Genomic DNA, 12341 nt, shown 5'->3' with positions numbered 1-12341 from the left:
AAGATTACTATGGAAGTTAGAGGAGAAGGGTGGCTTAAAAGGAAGCACATTGAGATGGATGAAGAATTACTTAAGGGGGAGAGAAATAAGGACGATAGTTAAAGATATGAAGTCCAAGTGGAGAACAGTAGACAGCGGAGTGCCACAGGGTCAGTATTGGCACCAATACTTTTCTCGTATATATAATGACATGCCAGAGGAGTGAACAGCTACATAAATCTGTTTGCGGACGATGCGAAACTGTGCAGAGTCATTAAACAAAAGAGGATTGTGAAATACTACAGGAAGACTTAAACAAGATCTGGAAATGGAGCAAAAAATGGGAGATGGAATTCAATGTGGACAAAAGCCATGTCATGGAAATGGGAAAAAGTGAAAGACGACCAGTGGGAATCTATAAGATGGGAGATGGAGTAGACTAGAAAAAGTAAAAAGGAAAAGGACTTGGGAGTGACAATGGAAGAAAATAATCAACTGGTTAGCCATATTGATAGAATTTTCAGAGAGACGTATAATTTGCTAAGGAATATTGGAGTAGCATTTCACTATATGGACAAGGAAATGATGAAGAAATTGATAAGTACTATGATAAGACCTAGATTGGAATATGCAGGAGTTGTGTGGACTCCCAACTAAAAGAAACACATAAGGAAATTAGAGAAAGTACAAAAATGGCTACAAGAATGGTTCCAGAATTTAAAGGGATGACATATGAAGAGAGACTAAAGGCAATGGATCTACCAACCCTGGAAAAGAGAAGAGAGAGGGGAGACCTGATACAAGTTTATAAATTGATTAACGGAATGGATGAAGTGGATAATGAGAAACTAATCCTGAGAGAAGAATATGACTTTAGAAGCACAAGATCGCATAGTAAGAAACTAAGGAAGGGACGATGTCTGAGAGATGTTAAAAAATTTAGTTTCCCGCAAAGATGTGTTGAGACTTGGAACAGTTTGAGTGAGGAAGTGGTATCAGCAAAGAGTGCACATAGTTTTAAAGAAAAATTGGATAAGTGTAGATATGGAGACGGGACCACACAAGCATAAAGCCCAGGCCCTGTAAAACTACAACTAGGTAAATACAACTAGGTAAATACACACACACACACACACACACACACACACACACACACACACACACACACACACACACACACACACACACACACACTGCACTCTGAAACACCCATCAATCCCATCCATAAAAATAGTCTTCTTTTAAAGTTCCCTGTTGACTCAACATTTACAATTTAAACAGTCTATTCCATTCATCCATCACTCTAAAGTAAGGGTGGCCAAACTTCTCAGTGCAAAAACCACATTGAAGAGCTTTACAATCTTATACAACTGCGTAGTGTATGAACCCAAAATAATTCATATTTAAAACACAAAATAAGAGGCTGTTTAAGAAAAGCCACTCTGCCATGCATATGCACAGTTGCACACCTACAGGGAGAAAACAAAATGCTAACAATATCATTTGGCATTGTTTGTTAACTTTCTCTGTCTAATTTACTAACATTTTTGGTTTGCATGAATCTTTGTTTGACCACACATGCTGTAATGTATGGTATGGGAAGCCACAAAGTCTACATGTTGCAGTGCCTTACCTGACCATCCATGATGATGTCTGAGCATCTTTCAAAGCTCCCTATTGACTTGCCACTTACAACTTCATTAATGAGTTTTCCAGTCATTCACTTTTGTCTCTTACAAGAACATGAAGAAACATGATAAGCTGCAGGAAATCACCAGGTCTATATGTGACAGTCCCCCACTGAAACATGCTTACTTATTTTCAGTTTTTCATCTATCACTCACATAAACAGAACAAACACTTGAAAATACAGTTAATCATCTCTGTGGCCTTTGAAAATAGTGGTAATGATAGAACAAAGCTTTTCTGAATACAAACCAAATTAAGAGCTGAATACAAAACAAGACCTCTGCTTCTCAACAATGCCACTGTTAACTTAACCAAACCATTATGTAACTGAACTCCAATTAAACTAAGGTAATCAAACCAAACATAATCTAATCTAGAAGCCAACAAGAAATGAACAACATCCTGGTGCTGTTGTGGGCCGAGCGTATCTACACAGACTTTGTAAAGCCGGTGGAGACCAGTGTGGGGAATCCAGAGTACTGTCTCAATGCTGCCATTGCCCTCATGGAAGACACCGCCTCCTATCTCTACCTGCAGGCTGTGGCTCCAGACATCAAAGCTCGCAATGCACAGGTTACAACATTGTGTTTTGTAGCTTGTGTCATCACCATGCTATCTAAAGGACTTGAATTGGTGCAGAGGATAGAACAAGGGTGCCACAGTGGTGCAGGGGATAGAACAAGAGTGATACAGTGGTGCAGGGGATAGAACAAGAGTGATACAGTGGTGCAGGGGATAGAACAAGGGTGACACAGTGGTGCAGGGGATAGAACAAGGGTGCCACAGTGGTGCAGGGGATAGAACAAGGGTGACACAGTGGTGCAGGGGATAGAACAAGGGTGACACAGTGGTGCAGGGGATAGAACAAGGGTGATACAGTGGTGCAGGGGATATAACAAGGGTGATACAGTGGTGCAGGGGATAGAACAAGGGTGACACAGTGGTGCAGGGGATAGAACAAGGGTGACACAGTGGTGCAGGGGATAGAACAAGGGTGACACAGTGGTGCAGGGGATAGAACAAGGGTGACACAGTGGTGCAGGGGATAGAACAAGGGTGATACAGTGGTGCAGAGGATAGTACAAGGGTGACACAGTGGTGCAGGGGATAGAACAAGGGTGCCACAGTGGTGCAGGGGATGGAACAATGTTGCCACAATGCTGCAGGGGATAGAACAATGGTGACACAGTGGTGCAGGGGATAGAACAAGGGTGATACAGTGGTGCAGGGGATAGAACAAGGGTGCCACAGTGGTGCAGGGGATGGAACAATGTTGCCACAATGCTGCAGGGGATAGAACAAGGGTGACACAGTGGTGCAGTGGATAGAACAAGGGTGATACAGTGGTGCAGGGGATAGAACAAGGGTGCCACAGTGGTGCAGGGGATGGAACAATGGTGTCACAATGCTGCAGGGGATAGAACAAGGGTGACACAGTGGTGCAGGGGATACAATAAGGGTGATACAGTGGTGCAGGGGATAGAACAAGGGTGATACAGTGGTGCAGGGGATAGAACAAGGGTGATACAGTGGTGCAAGGGATAGAACAAGGGTGCCACAGTGGTGCAGGGGATAGAACAATGGTGCCACAGTGGTGCAGGGGATAGAACAAGAGTGATACAGTGGTGCAGGGGATAGAACAAGGGTGATACAGTGGTGCAGGGGATAGAACAAGGGTGATACAGTGGTGCAGGGGATAGAACAAGGGTGATACAGTGGTGCAGGGGATAGAACAAGGGTGATACAGTGGTGCAGGGGATAGAACAAGGGTGATACAGTGGTGCAGGGGATAGAACAAGGGTGACACAGTGGTGCAGGGGATAGAACAAGGGTGACACAGTGGTGCAGGGGATAGAACAAGGGTGACACAGTGGTGCAGGGGATAGAACAAGGGTGACACAGTGGTGCAGGGGATAGAACAAGAGTGATACAGTGGTGCAGGGGATAGAACAAGGGTGACACAGTGGTGCAGGGGATAGAACAAGGGTGATACAGTGGTGCAGAGGATAGAACAAGGGTGACACAGTGGTGCAGGGGATAGAACAAGGGTGCCACAGTGGTGCAGGGGATAGAACAAGGGTGATACAGTGGTGCAGGGGATAGAACAAGGGTGATACAGTGGTGCAGGGGATAGAACAAGGGTGCCACAGTGGTGCAGGGGATAGAACAAGGGTGATACAGTGGTGCAGGGGATAGAACAAGGGTGATACAGTGGCGCAGGGGATAGAACAAGGGTGATACAGTGGTGCAGGGGATAGAACAAGGATGCCACAGTGGTGCAGGGGATAGAACAATGGTGCCACAGTGGTGCAGGGGATAGAACAAGGGTGATACAGTGGTGCAGGGGATAGAACAAGGGTGCCACAGTAGTGCAGGAGATGGAACAATGGTGCCACAATGCTGCAGGGGATAGAACAAGGGTGACACAGTGGTGCAGGGGATAGAACAAGGGTGATACAGTGGTGCAGGGGATAGAACAAGGGTGCCACAGTGGTGCAGGGGATGGAACAATGGTGTCACAATGCTGCAGGGGATAGAACAAGGGTGACACAGTGGTGCAGGGGATAGAATAAGGGTGATACAGTGGTGCAGGGGATAGAACAAGGGTGATACAGTGATGCAGGGGATAGAACAAGGGTGCCACAGTGGTGCAGGGGATAGAACAAGGGTGATACAGTGGTGCAGGGGATAGAATAAGGGTGATACAGTGGTGCAAGGGATAGAACAAGGGTGCCACAGTGGTGCAGGGGATAGAACAATGGTGCAACAGTGGTGCAGGGGATAGAACAAGGGTGATACAGTGGTGCAGGGGATAGAACAAGGGTGATACAGTGGTGCAGGGGATAGAACAAGGGTGATACAGTGGTGCAGGGGATAGAACAAGGGTGATTCAGTGGTGCAGGGGATAGAACAAGGGTGATACAGTGGTGCAGGGAATAGAACAAGGGTGATACAGTGGTGCAGGGGATAGAACAAGGGTGATACAGTGGTGCAGGGGATATAACAAGGGTGATACAGTGGTGCAGGGGATAGAACAAGGGTGACACAGTGGTGCAGGGGATAGAACAAGGGTGACACAGTGGTGCAGGGGATAGAACAAGGGTGACACAGTGGTGCAGGGGATAGAACAAGGGTGACACAGTGGTGCAGGGGATAGAACAAGCGTGACACAGTGGTGCAGGGATAGAATAAGGGTGACACAGTGGTGCAGGGGATAGAACAAGGGTGACACAGTGGTGCAGGGGATACAACAAGGGTGACACAGTGGTGCTGAGGATAGAACAAGGGTGACACAGTGGTGCAGGGGATAGAACAAGAGTGATACAAGCAAAATTCAAAGAATCAATGACCAGGACAGAACAAAAACTAACGAATGGGTTTAAGCTTCATAAAATCAAACTTAGAAAAGAAAAGAAATAAAAAGGTATAAGAAGGAAGCTTTAGAAAATGATCAGACAGATTTCTCTATATTTCCTGGACCCCAGCTGTGCCCAACTAACCAACCCATGAAATGCTTCCAGATTGACACGATTGCAGAGAACATCAAGAGGGAAGCACTGAGGTTGATGGAGAACAGTACTAGAAAGGAAGACCTCCAGGACAAGCTGAAAGACATGATGGACAATGTGGTTAAACTCAACAAAGTAAATGAAGACATATCCACAAGTAGCATGGAGCAGGTAAGGAATATTGTTACTCTTATAATGTAATCAAACTGCCCAAGTCACTCACAATAGCAACTTAAAGATTTCTGATTCATTCTGTCCACTTCACTGAAGCAAGAGTTAACCAGCACCTTCACTCCCAAATCCTTTACACATGATAATATTCAACTTTTTCCTCTCAACAGTCTAGTGTTTCAAAAAGAGCATTGAGACACCTCACACACTAAAATGTTTATGCATTTTGACTAAACAATGATCTTCATTTTCCAAGACTAACAGATTCCCACTCCACTTGGTTCTGACTTATGAAAGGCAATCTAGAATCTTCAAGACTGATGGATTCTCATTTCAGTATTCAAGAGACAGACAGATTCCCATTCCAGTCTGTCAATAGCTTAATGGGGCTCTGATCAACAGGTCAGCCTGAATGGTGACTTCCTACACAACAGCCTGGTGCTCCTTGCCCATCGCAGCACTCTCACCAAGAAGTTCTATGATGAAGGCCCATCTTATAAGTAAGTCATCTAACGTAACTTGACCCCTTCAATACTGAGATGTATTTTCATCTTATTTTCCTTTTTTAATGCAAGAGAGGAAGCTCGTCAAGGGCAACAAATAATGGAAAAAAAGGTCCACTGGATTGTTAATTCCCTTAAAGATAATAAGTTATCCAAAAGTCAGAGACAGATGTCTTGAAACCTTCTTACAAGAAGTCAAATCTGAAATCATAGGAAGATGGAAATACAAAAGCAAGCAGAGAGTTCCAGAGCTTATAAAGAAAGGTATGAATGATTGAGAGTACTGGTTAACTCTTGTATTAGAGAGTTGGACAGAATAAGTGTGAGAGAAAGAAGAAGGCCTTGCAGCACAAGCCCATAGGAGGAGGGGAGGCATACAGTTAGCAAGATCAAATGAGCAATTAGCATGAAAATAGCAATAAAATATAGTAAGAAATGCAACATTCCGGCAGTGAGATAGAGTCTGAAGACAGTCAGTCAGAGGAGTTGAGTTGATGAGATGTGTATGATTTGACAAATATATTTGCAATAAGAAGGGTCTATGGAGGTCAAATGATTAACTGACAGTCTTTAGTTACTATTCTAATTCCAACATATGTTTCTGAAGCTGTATCAAATTGACAAAATGGTAACCACAATAAATATCAAAGTGTGCCTTGGTACTGAAGGGATTAATATAACTAATATAACTTAAGTGAACTTACCCTAACCTAATCAAACACAGTAGCTTAACCTAACTAATGAAATATAACCTGACATAACAACTAAAAGTAGTGTAACCTTATGTAAATTAGATTAATTCAATAATGAAATCCACCATAACCTTAACAAAAATTGTGCAACCTCACCTCACCTCACCTCTAGTTAGGTTAGAGTGACAATGTAGTGGAGTGTTGGGATGGCTGGAGTGTGAGGGTAGGATGGATGGATGGATGGATGAAGACTTGATAGGATGGCCTGGACAGTTGGATGTGATAGATGCATTGTTTGTAATACTATTATTTTTGTGGTCAATATCTATCTACCTATCTCTGAACAGTGTGTATCTATGAGGAGTGTGTGAGGTGGATGGATGGATGGACCGTTATCACTAAAGTTTCATTTCTTCTTCAGTTACAGGGTGTTTGCACGTCCCTATGACCCATCTGGTTTCTACAGCTACCCACTCAACAGAATCAGTAAGTGTGGCAGCAGTGTAATAGTCTCACAGTGTACAGTGTAAACCTTTGCTTGCTTAAGTTGTGTGTGTGTCAGTGAGAGAATACTACAAATTCTCTTGGTCGCTGAAAGATGAATGAATAAGCCTCTAGATTCTCCAGAACAAACATTGCATTCATTTTCACTTTGCTTTGTATTGTTGTGTCAAATAGTTCATTATAGCAAGGGCTCACTGTTGCTGTTTGTTTTGTTTCATATAAGAGGGAAAGGCTGGCCAAGGGCAACATAAAACAAAAAGAAAAAGGCTCACTTAGTTGCTAGTCCTGAGTGTTTGTCAAAAGAAAGGGATACATTTCTTAACCTCACTCTTGGAAATACAGAAGCAGCTTGGCAAGGAGTTCCAAAGTGTACCAGAGAAAGGTATAAATGATTGAGAACACTGGTTCACTCTTACATCAGAGAGGTGGACAGAATAGTGGCGAGTAAATGAAAGTACTGGTTAACTCTTGCATTGGAAGTGGACAGAATAGTGATGAATGATTGAGAGTACTGGTTAACTCTTGCATCGGAGGTGGACAAAATACTGGCAAATGATTGAGGGTACTGGTTAACTCTTGCATCGGAAGTGGACAGAATAGTGGTAAATGATTGAGAGTACTGGTTAACTCTTGCATCAGAGGTGGACAGAATAGTGGTAAATGACTGAGAGTACTGGTTAACTCTTGCATCAGAGGTGGACAGAATAGTGGTAAATGATTGAGAGTACTGGTTAACTCTTGCATCACAAATGGGTCTCCTCTGGTTATTTCTGTCCAATACCACCATCCAGTACAATACCATCATCTTCTCTGATTATTTTCCCTTCCAGTCTTCTGTCTCTTCCCTTCTGGCCTTTTCATTAGTATGGGAAGTTATGCAAATCCAGTCTAGTTCTTTCAATTTGCTTCATGTTGTTTTCATTTGTTTGAAGTGGTTTTCTTTTGTTTTCATTCTTTACATTCTGAACACAATCCTGCCGATCCATTCATCTCATTCTTTGTTTTCTTTCAAATAGTTTTCTCAGCTCTTAATTAGTTTCCAGTCATTTTCTTCTTACCAAGACAATAAAACCATTGACTAATTTTCCATCTTCTTATCAATTTCATAATGCATTGCACTCCTATCTTCCCTTTTATTTCTTCATTTGATAGATACTCTCTGAGTAATACAGCCTTGTCATTCATGTCTTTCTAACATCATGTTGCATGTGTCATCCTGCTTCTGTATTTTCTCTTGCTTTAAACTCCTTCAGTACTTAGACGTTTTTTTTACCATGAGCTTTGGGTATGATTAGACAATTTTATTTGCATTATGGAGGTTAGAAAATGAATGGCCACAGTCTCCACTATTTTAATACCCACATAAGTTTCTGAAGCTGTATTATATCACCAAACAGGAAGCAAAATGAATATGGAATTGCATGGTGGTACTGAAGGGGTTAATTTCAACTGTACACATTGGCAGTTTCAAGATACAGTGGTACCTTGATATACAAAATTAATTAATTCTGGAGTGGCTTTCGTATCATGATTTTTTTTCGTGTAATGAGTCACGTTTTACATGTAAATCGCCTAATTCATTCCAAGCCCTACGAAAACACCACATTAGATTTTATAATAAGGGTAAAACCAGAATGAAATAAGAGCCAAATACATTTTAATCATTCAATATACCTAACCTAACCGTTAATACCTGTAAAACTGTAGATAATAGAACATAATGCAATAATAAATGAAAAGTAATAATACAAAAATGATATGAAAATGTGGAACCTTACCTCACTTGAGTGAAACGATGCCCCAAAGCAAAAGTGGCCACAGAGGAGGAGGGCAAACGGTAGAAAATATAGAAAATGGCAGGAAAAATTAATACTTAAACTTTACGAAACACTTAAAATTATTATTACTATTTCATTTTTCTATCTATTTATTTTTTTCAGTTTCTAAATGGCACGAATTTCAAAATTTTCTGCACGCGGGAATATTGAGTTTTGTCTCGTATCTTTTGTATGCCGAGCAGTTTTTCATAATATGAAGCGTAAAAACCTTTGCATATCATTTCATAAAAAGAAATTTTCGTATACAGAAGTTTTCTTACCAAGAGGTACCACTGTACTTCTTTTAAAATTTGGAGGATCCTTTCTTGTTATGTGGTGTACTTATGACTGTTACGTTCCTCTCTTCTGTTCTTATATAATATTTGTGTTCTTAGCTTATACTATATCATGTTTCTTTGATTTTATGCCATGCTATGTTGCTGTCTTCTTACACAAGGATATATTTCCAGGTTCTCATGCTACATCATGTTCCCAAGCTATGTTCTTGTATTGTGTTGCCACCTCACATCTTTAATATGTTCCCATCATACTCAGTGTACACTCAATGATGTTCTCATGTCATATTGTTACAGTGTATCAGTGTATCATGCTTCTGTGTCATATCCTAAACCCATTGAGTACCAGAACATTTTTTTTATTTCCTTTTATTTAATATATTTACTACATGGTGATTATACACAGCTTCAGAATTTTTTGTGGGGATTACAAGAGTGAAGAATCTAGACATTAATCTTCTGACCTCCACAGACCCATCATAAAGTAAATAAAATTGTTTAATAATACTTAAATTTCACATTAAAAATGCATCCCAGTACTGAAGGATTCAGTATTATCATGTTCCAATGTTCCCTTTTCTCAATGATGTGCCAGTGTCACATCCTTACAGTGTATCAAGTTTCATTGTCATATTTTTACACAACATAATATTCCTGTGTCATATTCTTAAAGTGTATCATGTTTCTGTGTCATATTCTTACAGTGTGGCAAGTTTGTGTCATATTCTTACAGTGTGTCATGCTGAGTCATATTCTTAAAGTGTATCATGTTTGTGTCATATTCTTACAGTGTGTCATGCTGAGTCATATTCTTAAAGTGTATCATGTTTGTGCCTTATTCTTACAGTGTAGCAAATTTGTGTCATATTCTTATAGTGTATCATGCTTCTGTGTCATATTCTTGCAGTGTATCATGTTTCTGTGTTACACTCTGACACAATATAATGTCCGTGTGTTCACCCTCCTGCAGTGATCCCATACGCTGCACAGGAACCCTTCCACACACTCAACAAGATGCCAGAATACCTCCAGTACGCCACCGTGGGTTACCGAATCAGTCACCTCTTGTGGCATGGCTATGATACCTCAGGTGAGTGACTGGCTGGTGATGACTGGCAGGGATGATGAGTGACTGATGATGACTGGCAGGAATGAGTGACTGGTGATGACTGGCAGTGTGATGAGTAACTGGTGATGACTGGCAGGGTGATGAGTGATTGGTGATGACTGGCAGGGTGGTGAGTGACTGGTGATGACCGGCAGTGATGATGAGTGACTGGTGATGACTGGCAGGGTGATGAGTGACTGGTGATGACTGGCAGTGATGATGAGTGACTGGTGATGAATGGCAGGGATGATGAGTGACTGGTGATGGCTGGCAGGGATGATGAGTGACTGATGATGACTGGCAGGGATGATGAGTGACTGGTGATGACTGGCATTGATGACGAGTGACTGATGATGACTGGTAGTGATGAGTGACTGGAAGTGACTGGTAGGGTGATGACTGGCAGGGATGATGAAAGACTGGTGATGACTGGCAGGGTGATGAATGACTGGTGATGACTGGCAGGGTGATGAGTGATTGGTGATGACTGGCAGGGATGATGAGTGACTGGTGATGACTGGCAGGGTGATGAGTAACTGGTGATGACTGGCAGGGTGATGAGTGACTGGTGATGACTGGCAGGGTGATGAGTGATTGGTGATGACTGGCAGGGATGATGAGTGATTGGTGATGACTGGCAGGGATGATGATTTGACTGGCAGTGATGATGAGTGACTGGTGATGACTGGCAGTGATGTTGAGTGACTGGTGATGACTGGCAGTGATGAGTGACTGGTGATGACTGTCAGGGTAATGAGTGACTGATGATGACTAGCAGTGATGATGATTGACTGATGATGACTGGCAGGGTGATGGCTAGCAGTGATGAGTGACTGGTGATGACTAGCAGGGATGAGTGACTGGTGATGACTGGCAAGGTGATGAGTGACTGGTGATGACTGGCAGGGTGATGAGTGACTGGTGATGACTGGCAGGGTGATGAGTGTGGTGATGACTGGCAGTGATGATGAGTGACTGATGACTGGCAGTGATGAGTGACGGTGGATGACTGGCAGGGTGATGACTAGCAGTGATGATGAGTGACTGGTGATCACTGGCAGTGGTGATGAGTGACTGGTGATGACTGGTAGTGATGAGTGACTGGTGATGACTGGCAGTGATGAGTGACGGGGGATGACTGGCAGGGTGATGACTAGCAGTGATGATGAGTGACTGGTGATCACTGGCAGTGGTGATGAGTGACTGGTGATGACTGGCAGTGATGAGTGACTGGTGATGACTGGTAGGGATGATGAGTGACTGGTGATGACTGGCAGGGGTGATGAGTGACTGGTGATGACTGGCAGTGATGAGTGACTGGTGATGACTGGCAGGGTGATGAGTGACTGGTGATGACTGGCAGGAATGATGAGTGACTGGTGATGACTGGCAGTGATGATGAGTGACTGGTGATGACTGGCAGTGATGAGTGACTGGTGATGACTGACAGTGATGACTGGCAGGGTGATAACTGGCAGGGATGATGAGTGACTGGTGATGACTGGCAGGGATGATGAGTGACTGGTGATGACTGGCAGGGATGATGAGTGACTGGTGATGACTGGCAGTGGTGATAAGTGACTGGTGATGACTGGCAGTGGTGATGAGTGACTGGTGATGACTGGCAGTGATGAGTGACTGGTGATGACTGGCAGTGGTGATGAGTGACTGGTGATGACTGGCAGTGATGAGTGACTGGTGATGACTGGCAGGGATGATGAGTGACTGGTGATGACTGGCAGTAGATGATGAGTGACTGGTGATGACTGGCAGGGATGATGAGTGACTGGTGATGACTGGCAGTGGTGATAAGTGACTGGTGATGACTGGCAGTGGTGATGAGTGACTGGTGATGACTGGCAGTGATGAGTGACTGGTGAAGACTGGCAGTGGTGATGAGTGACTGGTGATGACTGGCAGGGATGATGAGTGACTGGTGATGACTGGCAGGGATGATGAGTGACTGGTGATGACTGGCAGTAGTGATGAGTGACTGGTGATGACTGGCAGTGATGAGTGACTGGTGATGACTGGCAGTGGTGATGAGTGACTGGTGATGACTGGCAGGGATGA

At 43.1% G+C, this 12341-nt stretch overlaps 1 protein-coding gene across 7 annotated transcripts in view; it reads left to right on the top strand.

The window, feature by feature from the left end:
- LOC123502368 (membrane metallo-endopeptidase-like 1) overlaps positions 1-12341 on the top strand; it is an 83908-nt gene that overhangs the window by 52453 nt on the left and 19114 nt on the right. For all 7 annotated transcript variants that reach the window (XR_006673981.1, XM_045251541.1, XM_045251540.1 and 4 more), the window contains exons 9-13: positions 2046-2241; positions 5190-5348; positions 5751-5848; positions 6965-7029; positions 10131-10250. Coding sequence is in view for 6 of the 7 variants with exons in the window: in XM_045251541.1 (XP_045107476.1) it covers positions 2046-2241; positions 5190-5348; positions 5751-5848; positions 6965-7029; positions 10131-10250 (638 nt within the window). In the remaining variant the exon portion in view is untranslated. The remainder of the gene's footprint in view (positions 1-2045; positions 2242-5189; positions 5349-5750; positions 5849-6964; positions 7030-10130; positions 10251-12341) is intronic.

This window comes from Portunus trituberculatus, chromosome 11 (assembly GCF_017591435.1).
Source record: "Portunus trituberculatus isolate SZX2019 chromosome 11, ASM1759143v1, whole genome shotgun sequence".
In the NCBI taxonomy this organism is placed as follows: domain Eukaryota; kingdom Metazoa; phylum Arthropoda; class Malacostraca; order Decapoda; family Portunidae; genus Portunus; species Portunus trituberculatus.
The sequence above is the reverse complement of the archived record's forward strand: the minus strand, read 5'-3'. Positions and strand labels throughout refer to the sequence as shown.